The 17,421-nt window shown below is 43.0% G+C and overlaps 1 protein-coding gene across 1 annotated transcript; it reads left to right on the top strand.

Annotated features, from left to right (window-relative positions):
• The first annotated feature begins 223 nt into the window (after positions 1-223).
• On the top strand, positions 224-5,091 carry LOC101778328 (vacuole membrane protein KMS2). Its single transcript, XM_004958027.4, has 8 exons — positions 224-670; positions 1,633-1,844; positions 2,223-2,301; positions 2,405-2,692; positions 3,263-3,405; positions 3,761-3,877; positions 4,003-4,188; positions 4,507-5,091. The coding sequence occupies exons 1-8, from the start codon at positions 628-630 to the stop codon at positions 4,687-4,689; spliced, it is 1,251 nt and encodes a 416-aa protein (XP_004958084.1). The 5' UTR covers positions 224-627; the 3' UTR covers positions 4,690-5,091.
• Positions 5,092-17,421: the final 12,330 nt, after the last annotated feature.

Below are 17,421 nucleotides of genomic sequence, written 5' to 3'. Positions count from 1 at the left end.
ATTAAAGTGACCAAATCACTTGTTGTTGTTACAAAGTCGTGCTAATCTAATCAGCATCATCTTTCCTTAAAAAAATCAGCATCATCAGGCCAATCACCGATGCCGCCTTTTTCTTTTGGAGACGTAAATAAATTCCATAAGATATTAGATAAATAAACAGTATGCTTTTCAGTTTACATTTTTTTTTATAAAGGAAAGAAGTTAGAAGTAGTACTAGCTCATAACTCTACCCAGATATTATGAACCAGATTACTATTCGGTTCAAACAACCACGTCAGTTTTTCCCTAATCTATATTGTCCCCAAAACACCTATGCTCGTGACGGGGTAAATCATCAAACCCATAAATAACGAAAGCCGTTTTCCCCGAGCTTTTCTCCTCGCAGCTTGCGAAAAAGATATCTCAGGTGAAAGGAGCGATTCCTCGCCGAGCTCGTGCAGTCGTGCTCTCCGTCATCTCCGGAGAGGAGGCGTTTCTGCATCAAACGGGAAGAAGCAAAGCTCGCTCGCGCCCTTTTTTCGCGGTTCATATAGCGCGCGGCTGCGGGCCGGGGCGGGCTCACACAACCACAGCGCGCTGGTCAGATCTACGTGGGAGAGGGAGATAGAGGAACCCCGGAACCGAGGGATGGGGCCCGCCGTCGTCGCCGGCGAGGACAAGGGCGTGTCCGGTGAGTGAGTCGATCGCCCGTTGGCTTTGGGAAGGGATCGCGGTGTTTGGCCGGCCCATTGTTCTTGCGGAGGGTTGTTTTAGTTCTTGGGTGTTTCGTATCGTAATTCAGCTGTTCGTATTTCGACATCTGTGGTGTCGAATTTTATGGAAATCGCAGTTGCTGCGCTAGCTGCCGTGGAGCTGCAAATGCGTATCGTTGAGGTTTTCCTAGAAAGTTGGAATCTTTCGCGTTTTTTACATTTTGACTTCTGGCGAATTGGTGATACCTAATCGCTAATCCCCTTCTATTTTAGGGGGGAAAACTTTTCTTGGATTGTTTCCCTTGCTCGCGATTCAAAGCGGCACTAGAACCATTCTTTCGGCTAGCCAAGTTGCATGCTTTGTTTTGGTTTGTTTAATCTCGATTTGTGATTCAAGCTTAGCGTCGTTTAGAGCGTTTCTGAATGTTAAAATTGAGGTTTTACATTTTTAAAGTTCGATATTAGTTCGTTTTGGGGAAGATGGCGTCTGAGAAGATTAAGTTTTCGTCATTTTATCTTCCGACTGATTTTTAATTAACAAGATTGGCATCTAGGAGTGAGGATTCTTCTTCTTTTTTTTGTTGCCTAGTCCTTTAGATTTACGATTTCGATGCAAATTCAATTTTCCAGCGTGGAGTTTTTTTTGGACAGAATAGAAATGTCACTGCCTCCAAAGCCTCCTTTCGAAAACTATGTTATGGAAAGTAGCTGCCATTTTTTTTGTTTCCATGTGCAGCAGAATTTGATAATTACGATAAGACTCGATAAGTGAAACTTTGATTTAAGATAACAAATTAGGAGGGTGTTTTCGAATCTCCATACTACTTCACTATAGGATGAGATGAAACCAAAGATTTCCTATATATTCTGTCAACCAAATAATGATGATATAAAACTACAGTGTAGACCATGCTCTAACCAATTGCACTTCATATTTCAGAGCTCCGAGAAAAACATCGTGTGGACCTCGAGAGACTAACAATGACGTCGCAACCATTTAAGACATCGGCATTTTTTGTGTTAGCCATTGCTCAGAGTTTGGGAAGAACATGTTCATCTGTTCTGAAGAAAGGTTCTCGGTTGAAAGTTGTGTTTCTTTTGGTTGTTGCTACCTGGGGTCTACTCTTGTTCACTGCTGGCCCACATGAAAAGGTATCGTCTTCTTTCAAAGTTATTAAAACATTTGTTTTTCACATTATTTAGAACAGTCTGAGTGATCTAGGTGCAACAATGAATTGCACTATGGTGTGATAGCTAACAGAAAGTTATGCCTTTTCTGTGTGATATGAATATTTGAAACTGAATGATAAACCAAATTCTATTGTCTACTCTTTAGGTCTTTATATTTATAGCCGTCCTGAGACTGTCTGCCATTTTAGCAAATGTACTTGCATATTATTCAAGAGAATTTCATCTCCATTGCTTTATCTTGTTCACATTAGTGGCAGTTTGCTTCCGATACCCCCATTGCAGTAGTCTACATGGTCTCTTTTGCAGCTGGATTAACATGGTATGTTGTCATTGATGCAGCATGTACAGGAATTACTTTGGTATGTCAGATTTGGACTCTGGTGGATCATACTAGGGGTCGCTTCATCCATTGGATTAGGTAAGTGAAAATAGTTTCAGATTAGTGAAATTGTGCAGTTGGAAGTTTAGTTAGTTAGCTTAAATATAACCAGGATTTCAGCTTACATGTAATTATTTTGCAGGTTCTGGTTTGCACACTTTCGTATTGTATTTAGGTCCCCATGTTGCCCTATTTACTATCAAAGCAGTTCAGTGTGGTAGGGTTGATCTAAAGAGTGCTCCTTATGACACTATTCTCCTTAAAAGGATGCCATCATGGCTAGACAAAGACTGTCTGGAGTTTGGAGCCCCTATATATCAGGAAACAATTCCATTCAGCAAAATACTGCAGAAAGTTTATCTCGAAGCTGTTCTTTGGGGCATTGGAACTGCACTAGGAGAGCTTCCTCCATATTTTCTCTCAAGAGCAGGTTCCGTCCATACTGCTTTACACTTACCACTTAGTTGTTGGCTTACAGCATAATTTGCTTGATTAACTTTGTTTTCTCTTACCTGTCCACTTTATCCACCTCTTCCACTTTGAAGTTTGAATCATCAGTTGTCAAAGGGCTAATTAAAATATGCAACCCTTCTATTTTTCCTCTTTTCATGATAATACCATTTTCCGCTGATATATACTTATGCTGGAATTTCCTTCCAGAGTAGCAGATTAAAATTATGTTTATTTCTTGATATTCTGCTGTGAAGTTCTGTTACTAAAGATTCAGTTACAAGATTGGAACATGCAAGAGAATGCAGTATTTTTCGAAAGATACCTTTTTTTCTTGTCTGTTAGTTTTGAAACTCTCTTGTTAGCAGGTTATCAGGCTTGTAGGTTGTAAGTTGACCATAGCCATCCATAATACAAAGTTATATGTAGGCTCAGTTTGCCTTACAAGATTATGCCATTATTTGGAAACCATCAAATTGGATGATGCATTCAGCCCATTCTGTTAAAGTTACTTTATGTCGCTGACTCCTTTCATATGAATGAACCACAGCTAGCATGTCAGGCCGCAGAATAGATGAGTTAGAAGATTTCAATGCTCCTGTTTCAGAAGGCTTTCTGTCATCAACTTTACATCGGGCCAAGCAATGGATCATGTCTCATCTAAGCTTCGCTGTAATCTTGCTACTTGCTTCGGTCAGTATCTTTCTGTTAACATTTCAAATTTGTTTGTTCGAGTCATATTTAAGTATGCTGCTTTTTCCCCCAGATGCCAACTTGCCTTGTAGCACCTTGCCAGTTTAGGCTGTTAGGAAAAGACCATGTAAAATTGTTTAGAAGCTCATGTTCACACTTGACTAGAATTGCTATAGAACTAGTACATTTCAAAATATAGCCATGGCATGACTTCTTGTTAAATATGACACGTGGGAAACCTCTTAAATTTAGTGTGCATGATCTTTGCAGCAGTTCTCTACTGTATGGGCACTCTATTCCTTTGTTTTTTGAAATATGACATGTGGAAAAGCTCTATAACTCTTTCTTCTGTCAGGTGCCAAACCCTCTGTTTGACCTAGCCGGTATACTGTGTGGACAATTTAACATACCTTTCTGGAAATTTTTTCTAGCAACTTTGATTGGAAAGGCTATTGTTAAAGTTTGTCTCCAGGTTCGTCAAATTTCTTGTACACTTTTTATACAGCATTCTGTTGTGTTTTGTAATCATAATATCATACAGATCTTATCTCATCTTTGATAAGCCAACTAACTATATTTGACAAATTACTTATGTAGACAACATTGGTGATTACTCTCTGCAACAACCAACTTTTTGATTTGGTGGAGAAAAGGCTTATATGGGCATTTGGCATTGTCCCTGGAGTGGCATCCGTCGTTCCCTCTTTAGTTGCCAAGCTGAAGACGGCCAAGGATAAGTTCTTATCAGCTCATGTTGCTGCATCAGCTTCTATTGCTGTAAAGGTATGAATTTCGCTCAACTCTGGCAGTCATGGATATCCAACATTTACTGCAGCCATGAGCTTAACTTGTTCCAATCTATGAAGTGATCTGGCCATAAGGCGGTAGTCAATTTAAATCCTAACCATTGGGTCTTGAGATTAAAATGGTTGTACGGTGTCGCAGTACTAAAACAATATACACTGAATTACTGATTTGATAAAAAGGCATTTAACACTGAAGCTCCACTGATTTACTCTGCCTATTTTACTATCATATTGCCATCTTGGTTCTTCTTATTCAATTGTTTCTAAATGTTCGTTTTGTTTGATCCATGTTTAGGGAAAGTGGAATCTGTCATTCACTTTGATCTGGAACACTGTTGTTTGGCTCATGGTCATAAACTTCATTATCCAGATAGTTACTTCTTCAGCACAGGGTTATCTTAGAACACAGCAGCAGCTGGAGATCAGTAAAAAGTTGTCAGAGACCAAACTTTCTGCCTCTGAACCTTCTTCTCGCTAATCCAAATGATTCAACCTGGATGATCAATCTGATTTGTTCATTTGTGTGTATACTTATATTGAGTTTAGCGAGGAAACTTGCATGAAGAATGTGGTAACTGATTTGGGAAATTCAAAGGATTGTCACCAATAGTCTGCTGCTACTTCTTCTGGAAAGAGCATTGATACATTGTACATAACCACCCCATCAAGCCATCAGTGCAAGATTGAGGCTCTCCTGCACTATTGCGGAGCACTACTTATTGCTGTATTTCATTGAAAACCTCGAAAGAGAAAAGTTTTACTAGTTGATAATGTAAAGTCGCCCAGCTAATTGTGGCCTTCTGTACATAGCAACCAAGATATTATAAGTGAAAAAGGACTGGAAAAATATCAATTATATAAATTATGCCTTCATTGCTGATTCTCTCTGCATTGACAATGATCTCTAGTAAAGATCTGTCTTTTCTACGTTGATTGTGACGAGACTCTATTTGTGTTCCTGTCAATGCCAACACAACATGCCAGCTGGTTAATGGAGAAAGCTGAATCTGTATCAACTCATTTTTTCTGTGATGTTGTAGTTGGCTGTTGGCATTGCTTGGATGCACCCGAGAGTCCAGCTCCTGACGCAACTTCACTCGGGGGGATTATTGGTTTCCTTTAGCTGTCCTCTGAAAAGTATGTTGGGGTTGGGCCATGTTAATCTGTGACAAGAAGAACTGGTGAGGTAAAGGACGGGCAAGAGTTCTAGATGGACCCTGATTTGGAGCCTGCTTCAACTATTTCTGGTTGATTGAAAGGCTGTTACTTGCTGATTGAGCAAGTGCACTCAGTCCTCATAGGTCATTCATGTGGTCCGTGTCTTTTTGCTCAGAAATGAACAGGTCACTGCTGTTTGTGATTTGTGATGTACATTGCGCTAGACTAGGGATAAAAAATGGCTAGGTTGAACTGCTCTGATTTACCCAACAAACACTTCAACCGTTCAACCGCTAGTGTAGGACTGTAGGGTTTAGGCCTTGGCCTTTGAGGTTAGAGGTTATCAGGTTAAGGTCACGTTTGTTTGAGCATCCTGAAAAAAGCTGGAAGTCAGAGAGTTTATGAGCTTTTTTGAGCTCAAAAAGCTAAACACACTTTGTTGGCCTTTCAACTTTTCAGAAAAACTCAAAAGTTGCAACTCAAACAAAAGACCCTAAGACTCTCATTCGCATTGCATAAGGCCAGACCTGATGCAAAAAAAATCCAAAAACACGTTTAAGCTCTGAATTCTTTTTCCGGAGTGCATACAACTGGAAACTTGTACATTTAACGCTCACTGGATAGGCATGCGTATGAAGTATGAACACCATTCACAACTGCTACTGCATAAGGTATACTACTGTAGACGGGCAGTATCAGCTGAGGAACAGATTTTACTGCACCAACTGATAATTGATAAATGTAGTAATGCACGGCCCCACACCTGTTCTGGGCCCACACTATCTCCTACACACTGCCTACTAGTCTAGGGGATTGTCCTTTTTACCCTCCATGGTTGCTACAGTGCCTGACGCTACGCTACTGAGGGTCTGAGCCTCTGAGGCGTAGTATGATCCTAGCGTAGCGAACCTACCACCAGCTGATGAAGTGGAGGAAGAGTACAAAAGCTGCCTGCCTGCATGCATGCATTCAGGCTAGGAGAATATGATTCGTGCTCTATGAAACTACCCATCAGATCTGCAAATACTGTACCCGTACCAAACCATATTTTGCAGTAGGTTTCTAGGGATTCACGCCAAGATATAATACTTGTATCTTTTTTTTCTTTCTTTTCGAAGCAAAAGAATGCACCGTAAACGCATCATCTACATGAGTGAGGGTACAATGGTACATGAGAATCTGAGATGATACCAATGAGCTCTACCTAGCTTTACAGTATTATTTGTCTCTCTTTGAAATGTTGGTATTCTGGGGGGTAACATGCCAGGTATATTTTAATCTTTACAATAAATAGTCTGGACAAATAATACATTAAACAAGTTAACAACTACTCTCCGGAAGTACACTGATGTTATTAAAATTCAAGGCGTTGTTAGGCACTAATGACAAGCCATTCTAGATCACTCTTTCCTCTTTCCTGCCACGCTACTCCTGTTAACTACTCTGTAGAGTCCAATTCAGTCCCTTTCAAACCATTGCAACTACCATAATACGTCTATACGGTAGCCATTAACACGTACTTGTAAAGTAATCGATGTGTCACTAATATAAAAGGATAAGTTTTGGCAGCAGGGAGAACAATTGTTTAATGATGAGGATAATAATCTTGGCACATAAAGAAGTGATAGGACTTAAACAATGGTTGTGTATGGAATTGGCCGTGCATTAGCACCAGCATTATACAATATGGTTCAGATGTGTGCTCATGGTAGCTATAATTGTAGTGGTCAAACAAAGGTTCCCAGGCTTACACTTGCCCTAAATAATTGGGTCTACCACCAAGTATTTTGTACCTAGTGGTAAACACATTAACAATATTATATCCATGCATCAGGCTAGTAGAATATAGAGAAATTTTCATGTGCCACCAAACCTGTGAGGATCATAGCCCTAGTGGAGGTGGCAGCAGCGTTTGGGTTGCTTGTCCATGTCAATGTGGGGTTTGAGAAAAATTTTAACCTTGAAACATGATCCCAGATATAATAAAACCTTGGGCCCAATAAAGTAAGCACAAAGAACACAAAAGACTAGAACCAATTCACATCGAGTTGCCTACCACAGCATTAGTTTATTGGGGGCGGTATGCTAAAGAAACTGGACAAGAAAGAGCCTTTCAAGCATTGGGCATCTCTTTTCTTGAACCTCATTATCATGTTTTCAGCCTTTCAGGCCTTTTTTAGTCCCTGCTCCCTCCCTATAGGATGCAGCTGAGTAGCACTAGGACATCTCAAAATAACACAAGGTGCAATAATATAACCAACCAAATGTATTCATCAAGCAGATATGGTGATCTGTGGGAAATGTGTTTGATTGATATGATCTTGTGAGCCGGGCTAGTGTGAGTAGGTTTTACATTAATTTAGTCAATAATAATATAGCCACAAATCGTGAGCCCGGTCCACATCGATCCTAAAAGAGATTAGCTAATTATTTCTATCAAACAGAGCAATCTTCTACATAAATAGAGTAATCTTATTGTAAATTTAAGGTAATTAAATACAATAAATAGTAGTGATATTTCACAAATTAAAGAGGCAAATATAATTGCCTGAGCTTTGAGCTTGACATTGAAATATCGAACTTACCAATGGGAACAATAAACTATTTTCTTAAACGCAATATATTTTAGATAGTGACAGTTTGGACAAACTTAATTAGTCCGCTATATACATTGGTTATATATATAAACAGTTCTGACTGAGCTAAAAGGTCATATTTTGAATGCAGAGGATTATGCAGGGTTGAATTTCTATCCAGAAGCAGGTAGTCTAGTTTGGAGTAAAAAAAAGTGAGAGAGGAGAGACAGTTAGGCTGGTCCAACTTTCAAAAAGTAGATTCTGTGAGATAATCAAGACCAATTCTTCAACCTCATTTCCCAGGTTTGAAGCAATGAGCATCATCGTCGTCATCATTGCTCCATTAGCCAATCTCGTGGCCGTCTATTTTTTTCCATTATCTTTTACTCCTTTATCTATGGCTGATCGTCCACTTATTTTACAAAATATCTGTAAATCTACTTGCAGAAAAGTTACTACGTACCTACTAGAAGAACTAGCTTGATTAGTTGAGGTACACTCTCTTCCTTCTGTTCTTTATTAAAAAAATCAATGGTCATGCATCACAAAAAAGAATAGCGTAAAAAGGTTAAGAAAAGTAGCCTGTGACTCTTCAGGTGGAATAGATGCATGTTAAGTACAAAGAATTGCTCTTCAGCTCTAATTCAAGCCTAATTTAGATATCTTAACTGTTGTGCAATTTTCTAACGGTGTTTTATTATTAAAAAGGTGGGGTAATTTGGTCTAAGTTTTTCCCTACCTTTCTTTCCTTATGTACTGCAAACAAATAAAGGGACTCGAGAATGGTCAAAAAGACTGCCTTTTAGATACATATCATTTCACAATATCGAGAGATTACATGCATTTTATTAACCCTTCAATAGTTCGACTTTGCCATGTATAGCAGTGGTGTATAATATGTTATCTATTTTAATTACTGATGTTATATTAATGTAATACATATGGCATTCGATACAAGTTTGGTTAGTAAGTTATAATGACATAACATTATATATTTTACGGAACTCTGGAAGTTGCATATTTTTCTGTTAAGAAAGCATGTAAGAATGCATATGCATGCGAGTTGAATGTTATTATTCAACTAGAGGCATCAGTCATCCAATGAGAGTGATGTGATCTTTTTATACAACAGATATACCATTGTTATTGTGCACTAAGATGCCACGATGGCACGCATGGTCGGAATGAATGGAGTAGTTTGCTGAGGTCCAAAAGGATCATATAATGCGTGGTGTAGATACAAACAAATTAACTTAATTAATTAATATTTTCCCATAACTTTGAACAAAGCTAGAAATTTATTTCAAAAATGTACAAAATCCATTGCGAGGTCAACTTATCTAATCTAACAGATATGTAATGAACTTGCTTGGTGGCCCCAAAACATAAGATGCATAGACAAGTACTCTGACTGATGTTAATCTAGATATGCATTATGTGGTTTGCAATCTAGTAGAATTTATTAGGAACTAAAGTTTGTCGACCTTGAGTGTGACAGCCTGATCTGAATTTTTTTTTTGATAATTTACCTTTTGATACAGAATTTAGAGAGAAAAAATACTAAAATGCGATGTTTAGTGATATGGGAGATGTTCGAGCATTATATCTCGTATGCATGTGCATATTTGGTTGTATTATCACACTTAATTAATCTGTTTTGGAAAGTGTACATTGTGACTCCATTGCAAGTTTCTAAGATTGAATTCCCATGGTAAATCTCCCCCGGTCCTTCATAAATTATGCCGCCCCAATTTAATAACAACAAAGCTAGGTCATTCCAAAATAATCTTTTTTTAAAAAAAAGAATATAGTGATGAAAATTTCTCAACCCCTTCGTAGTGGATTATGCTCGATGCTAAATGACAAGGTGGCTAGCATCCCGCCTTGATCTCATCCCTTCATCTCTCATTGAATGGTTCTGAAAGGTTTGTCCAAACATATATATCGCTGTGCACTTGCCCATTTAAAAATAGCGCAAAGTTAATGCCACATACGAAGTGGTGACTAGGGAGAATCCACGGTATTTCTCGGGTACGGATCCAAGCAATTGAGATTATATACTAGAAGAGGGCTAGTGGAATTGGCAACCATATATTTTTATGTGGAATCATTGTACCATTAGTCTCTAGTTAGATAAACTATGATGCATGCCTCTAATTTTTAAGTGTCATGATCGTACAATACAAATTTGTTTAGATAAAGGGGCAGACGCGTATCCTTTAGCTATCTAGTGATACAAGAAATTGTTAACTATTGTGTCCCCGTCCATCCGATTATTTTATAGTTGCCTCCCTGATATCTTATTCACTGATTATTATCCGCAAAATGGACAAAGACGCTTCTAGATTTCAAGTATTTTATTGATCGACTGAAAGACTTTAATAGTTTTTCGTTTAATTTTTATAGGAGGACTAGTCAAGTCAACCAACTTAGCATCTTGAACTATATGAACTAGCTTTTCAATATAGCTGGGTAGCCTCTTCTCACAGAAAATCCGTTCCAAATTGTAGGTCGTTTTGGATATACACTAGATGCATAATAATATCTCTGAATCTAGAAAAGTTAAAATGACATATAATTTAGAACGAAGGGAATAGCATGCAAGCATATGCATATGCTCAAATTCATGGGTACATATATATCTAGTGATGATATTTTTAGTAACTGAACGACAACATGTTTCTCAAAAGTTTAAGATATACACCTCTATTAATAATTAAAAACAAAGCAAATGAAACTGTAGAGGTATGTACAAATTTTGACTGAAAGTCATGATCACATAGTTTCTATATTTTGTATTTTTATTTTTATATCCAGACAATGTATAAATTTCATCTCAGATTTATAATTAGTTAGATAAGATGGGAAAGGAGTGAAACAAGAAGATGGCTTTGATATGCTCTGCAGAAATAAGATGAGACAAACAGCCATGGGTTAAGAAAAGAAGGGAAAAGATGACCTGTGAGAAAAGGGCGAAAAGAGTAGGAGGACAAAAGAATGTTCTCCTTTTTCGAGAAAAAGAGCATACTTTGTCCTAAAGTCTAATCTCCACCAAGAGCAGGGAAAACACTGCATGACGTGAATAGGGAAAAGGTGAAGAAACTGTAAAAAAAAAGTCCTAGTAACAATCCATTATTTGCCATGTGAGCTTGAGTGCAACTTGCTGGAAAATCACAGAGTGACATTATTATTTACATGAATATCTATAGCTTGCAAAATCACAAAGGAGATACTTGCTCCATGAGCTATATCCATTTATGTGATAAGTCCATAACTGTACACTAAGTTAGGCATGCTAAGAGCTAGCTTGGACATCTAGCAAAAGTGAAAGGAACATGGGCCCACCAAAGACACACACACACACATAGAGAGGGAAAAAGGGCAAGTAGTGACTGATTAGGAAGGGACAAAATAAGCTGCATGAGAGAGCATAGAGACACACACACACTACATTGGAGCAGCTCAAGACCTTAGGTTGCTATCCCCGGCTGAGCAAGCTCTTCGCCGCTTCCTCAAGCTTAGGTTTCTTGGGCTCACCTCCTTGGAACGCACCATCGCTCGCCAACGATCCTCCATGCGGTGGCTACATGAGGGCGACGCTAATACCAAGTTCTTTCATCTCTATGCGAATCATCATCGACGGAAAAATCACATTACTTCATTGGAGGTGGATGGGGTTGTTCTTAGGGGGGAGGAAGAGAAGGCGGAGGCAGCCTTCAACTACTTTGAGGGGATTATGGGCACCTCTTATGACAGGACATGCGCTCTCGACTTCAGGACCCTTGGCCTCCCCCAGTTAGATCTTTCTAACTTAGGTAGCCCATTCACGGAAGTTGAAATATGGGATGTCATTAGAGAAATGCCTCCGGATAAGGCCCTCGTCCCGGATGGATTTACTGGTCGCTTCTATACTACGGTTTGGCCGATCATCAAGGGGGACATTATCAGAGCTTTTGACGCCCTCTCATCAATGGACTGCCGAAGCTTCTACCTCTTGAATGACGCACTACTAACATTGCTGCCTAAGAAAAATGACCCATCCTCCCTGGGCCACTACCGTCCCATAAGTCTCATCCACAGCTTTGGCAAAATCTTCTCCAAAGTTCTGGCTAATCGTTTCGCTACGAATTTAGTTTGCTTAATATCACCTAACCAGAGTGCTTTTATCAAAGGTCATCAAATTCAAGATAACTTGCGGTACGTCCAGGGTACGGTGAAGACTTTAGCTTCAAAAAAGATGCCCAGGATAATGTTTAAGATTGATCTGGCAAAGGCTTTTGACTCGGTCTCTTGGGTCTTCCTTTTGGAACTACTGACGACAGCAGGATGCCCAAGAACTTGGACTAACTGGATCTCCACGTTGCTTTCCACAACAAGCACCAAGGTTCTTCTCAATGGTGTCCCTGGGAGGAGGATTTGCCATGGTTGCGGGCTAAGGTAGGGGGACCCCCTTTCCCTGATGCTCTTTGTACTTGTGATGGAATGCTTCAATTCCATGATCAACTTAGCAGAGGAAAGGGGTCTTCTCGACACGCTAGGCACTAACATCAGACATAGGACTTCACTCTATGCGGATGATGTGGTTTTGTTTCTCACACCGGCAGAACAAGACCTCGCGGTCGTCATGGAGATCTTAGCCTGCTTTGAAAAGGCTACCGGCTTATCTACTAACTACTCGAAAAGTAAAATGTTCCCCATCAACTGCTCTGATGAACATATTAACCTGGCCAAGAAAACCTTGCGATGCCAAACCTCAGAATTCCCTTGTACATACTTGGGCGTTCTGCTATCGATTCGCAAGTTGCCTAAGTCCTCACTACAACCGCTGGTCGATTAGGTCGCTAAGTGCCTACCCGCCTGGAAAGGGAGGCTGCTTAATAAGAGCGAGCGTCTGACTCTAGTGAAGTCTACTATGTGTGCGATCCCAGTGCACATTTCTATGGCCATAGCTATTTCCCCTTAGGCCATTAAGACTATTGAAACCTTGATCAGGGAATTTATGTGGTGCGGTACTGAGGTCGCTTCTGGTGGGAAATGTGCGGTTGCCTAGGTTAACGCCTCCTGCCCTACTGTCTATGGAGGTCTTGGCATCCCGAACTTACAACTGATGGGTTTGGCGCTTAGAATGCACTGGATGTGGCTTGCGCGAACGGATGATATGAGGATGTAGAGAGGCTATCGACTCCCAACCTGCCGGCTATCTAAAGCCTTCTTCGATGCCTCTGTCATAGTTGTGGTGGGTAATGGCGATAGAGCCTTGTTCTGGTCGGACCGTTGGAGCAACGGTTGTTGTATCTAATCTCTGGCGCCAAACCTTTGGGCAACCGTACCACCACGCATAAGGAATAAGCGCACGGTGTGTGAGGGGCTGACCGATTGACGTTGGATTAGCGACATCTCATATGCTCTCACGGTACAGGTCGTTCTGTAGTACCTGAGGATATGGGATTTGCTTCGGGGTTGAACTCTAAACCGGTCGCCAGACAAGTTCGTATGGAGGTGGTCGCCATCTGGGGAATTCTCTTCCGCTTCTGCTTATAAAGCACTTTTCCTAGGCAGGTCACATCTCCTGGGGGTGCAACAACTTTGGAAGGTTCAGACCCGGGTAAATGCAAGTTTTTCAGATGGCTCGTTCTACATGGTCGTTGTTGGACTTCTAACTGTCTTCGTCGCCATGGGCTCCGTGACAAAGACAATTGTGCTCTGTGTGCACAAGAGGTGGAAACTATAGATCATTTGTTCACCGGTTGTGTACATAGTCGGGAAACGTGGTTTCGCACTCTTCGTTATGTGAACCTCCAAACATTAGTGCCCCAAGAGGAAGGTGTGGTCGCTTCATGGTGGCTACAATCTCAGAAGAGGGTGCCTAAACCACATCGGAAAGGGTTTGATACCCTGGTTTGGTTGGTCGCTTGGTCGTTGTGGCGGGAACGGAACCGTCGGGTGCATGACCGATCCGCTCTACAGCCGGTGGCGTTGGCTCCCGCCATTCTGGAGGAGGCAAGGCTTTGGGCTTCGGCGAGCTTCGTAGGGTTAGCTAGGTTGTTAGGGATCAGGAGTTGAGTGTGGTTGTTCTTGTTGTTCATTTTGCTTCTTTCGAATTATACGCTTCTTTTTTCTTCTAGTAAACAAACTCTCTTCTTCTTAATGAAAAACGTGCTCAGCACGTTATACAAAAAGAGAGCATAGAAAACAAGCTAGATGCATCATCATCACCTTTGGTCATTGCTTAGGCCATGTGTGGTCAAATAATTAAGGAGTGTGTGCATTATACTATTGTGTGGCTTTGCTTGCCCTCCTTTTGATCTACCTGTGAGTGTGTGCTAAGGTCATCACCCTACCCAAATGATATGCTATTAGGTTGGACCCAGCGATCAAGGGGCCGTTTCCTGAAAAGACCTGCAACACGCAGACAGGATAATTTATCCTGGAGATGCGTATATATCCTTGTCACATGCCATGAGGTAGCTCACCATTCCGCCGGTTACATGCATGAGAAATGGTCCACTTAGCAAGGGTGCGGACCACAGACTTGTCTAGATCTACACCATCATGTGGGTGTCAATACTGGTGTATCATTTTCTGCATCTGATATTTTAAGAGATTCGTCATGCTTTGATTTGCCATGTTGACGTGCAATTCCAGTATCAAGAAAAGTATATAGTTAGTGCATAATCAATCCAGATAAATAAGGTATTGTTTTGTTTGGTGGACATGGCTGAATTGAATTATATGTTTCCCTACCGACAACAAAATTAGATAATTTTCTAGTACCTACTTTCTACCACGAAATTCAAATTCTTTATCATTGAAAGAATAATTAGCCAAAAATACAAGTTCATGCTAGGTTGAACCCGAGATAGATAATTGTTTTCTCCTGCTTTACAGCGCCTATGTGTTAAAAAAAAGATCGTGCAACGGCTACATGCTTAGGTAATCAGTGAGAGTTCACCTGCCAGAACAAAACTAATCAAACCCCTTTGGGTGCGTTCAAAAGACCACCGCCGGAGGAAGTCGCCTACACGTAAGAGCATGATCCTTAAAACAAGTGGATCCCAATAAACAACCGGCCAGGGTGAGCGCATCAAGGGCGCTGTCCCTTTTGGTACGCGCGTTTATAAAAATGAAGAAAGATGGAGACGATAGCAACGGCAGCGAGAGAGGTCGAGGACCAAGCAACGTGCAGGAAACAGCTAGAAGCTGCCTGCTTTCCCTCTCGAGCGCATTATAAAAGCGAGGCAGTTGCGAGGTTCGCTTCTGTTTTTTCCTTGGCGTGCTCCTCCTTCCTCCATCAAAGGCAAAGCTGGCCTCGAGTGTGTGGGTGTCCCGGTCGATGGCGAAGATGACGGCTGCCCCCGTGGTGCCCCCTGATCCGCTGATCGGAGAAGAAGATCGGTGCGCTCATGGCGGCGGCGGCAGGAAGGGCGGCATCGTGCGTGGTGCCGGCGTCCATGGCGAGGCCGTCGGCGACGGCTGGCCGGGATGAACTGTTCATACCGGTGTGAGTATCTTGTACAAGAGCAAGAAGGTACGTAGAAGCTGGATCGTTCGACTCGTGCTTCTCGGTCCCCGCCGGCGGCCGTTCGCGCTGCGTCTTCGCCGGAGGTGGCACCACTGCACGCCGCGCCGTCCCGCCGCCGGTGGGTAACGGTTCCAAGCTGCAGCTGAGGTGGATTCTGTCGCTCGGCGGCGGCCGTACGTACTGGTTCGTGATGGCGGCGCTCGGCCCAGCGCCATGGATCTCCGTGCCACATCTCTGCGATTCGGATGGCTACACGCTGGCCTGCCGCCGGGCGCCGGCCATGTGCATCCACGAGGATCTGGACGGCGCGAGCGCGCGAAACCGGCCGGGCGGTACGGGTTGCTCGTCTCGTATGGGGCTCCCGTGTCAGAAGAGGAGCAGCCGGAACGGGAACACGCAGTTCGAGGCCGCCTGCCGGCAACCTCATCCGCCGCCTTCAGGATCATGCCTCCACGGGGCTTCTGCGGCGCGGTGCAGTGCTCATCTTGATGCGCCTCCCCTCTGTTTGGTCTGGCCATTTCCTCCTCTGTGATTCTGTTGCAATTTTCCCTCGTGCGATCCTGCCTAACCCAAAATCGGTGGCATTTGTTTGGTCGAGTTGCTATGCTATTGTGTTTTCTCTTTTCAGCCAGTTCTGGTCGTGTAGATCGTAGATTCTACATTGCCATCTCCCTCGCACTCCCTCCCTCAGGTGACCACAATGCGTAGGAAAGTAGTCCATATGCAAATATTATATTCCATTCAGCCATTAGTACCATTGTGCAACTAGTTCATATGAAGATGACTCTTGACTCTTCTTATTTCCTAACATTGTAGCTCTTTTCACAACTATGAACTGCATGCCGTGGACTACTCATATGGATTAGTTTGTCAAAAACATTGCGGTTGCCCTTGCATTGTGCTGAGAAAGAGGGAAATTGACGGTGACAACAGCCACATCAGAGTTGCTTTCTAATCAATCCCGCAGTCATGATCGTCACTCCAAGCAGTCAATACCACTCCCATACAAGCCTACCGACAAACTAGAACAGGGAAAAAACCGCCCAAGTGACACGCATGTGCTTGCCATGACAGCAGCAGTACACTACTATATTAAAAAAACATTTTACCAGCCACAAAAATTACAGAGCGTGTCACACTGTTTGCCTACCCTGACGCACGCTAATCCGCAGCATCAACGGAGTCCGTACCCACGATGAGGATGATTACATCCACGATGAAGATGATTACATCCATCCAGAAAAAAAAAGATTTTCCAGGGGGTCGCACGCTACGGCACCCCCGATCGCACATTCGCACGGCCGTCGAGCACCGGCCGGTGACCGGTCGCTCTCGGGCGGCCTCCACTTTGCTCGCTCTCGCCCGCCCGTACGCCGCCCGTGCCACAGCTAATCGGAGGGGGAGACCAGGCAGGCCGCAGAGGATCCGGCGAGAGCGGGTCCCGCCGCCCTACGACCACGTGCCCCCTTGTCAAGATCCGGTGCTCACGTGAGTGGCGTGTGGTCCCCGCCCCAAGGAAGGGCCCCGCGCACCCCTGGGCCAGCCAGCCCCACACGCTTTTCCCACCACCGAACGAACCCGGCCGCCCCCCACCAGGCCCACCCGGCGGGCGCGCAACAGGGGAGGGGAAGAAAACAACCGGGATTGACACGCGGGCCCCGCGAACAGGGAAAGGCGCGCGCGCGGCGGGCGCGAGAGCGAGACGAGTCCAGCTTTTCCTTGCCCTCCCTCCTTTTCCATTCCCCGTCCTCGAGCGGGAGCGAGAGCATGTAAAATATTAAAATAAAAAAAGGAAATTCGGCTTATCCTCTGCGCGGGCCCGCCCCCCACATCCGGCCTCCCCTTTTTCGCGGTGGTGTGGTGGGCGGTGCACGACAGCCCATGGTGGACCGCGCCCACGCGTGCCCCGCCCCCCTCAGGTGGGCCCAGCCACTGTTAACCGCCGGGCAGCGAG

The sequence above is a fragment of the Setaria italica genome, chromosome II (assembly GCF_000263155.2).
Source record: "Setaria italica strain Yugu1 chromosome II, Setaria_italica_v2.0, whole genome shotgun sequence".
In the NCBI taxonomy this organism is placed as follows: Eukaryota; Viridiplantae; Streptophyta; class Magnoliopsida; order Poales; family Poaceae; genus Setaria; species Setaria italica.
Note: the sequence above shows the minus strand (reverse complement) of the source record. Positions and strands in the feature narration are given on the sequence as shown.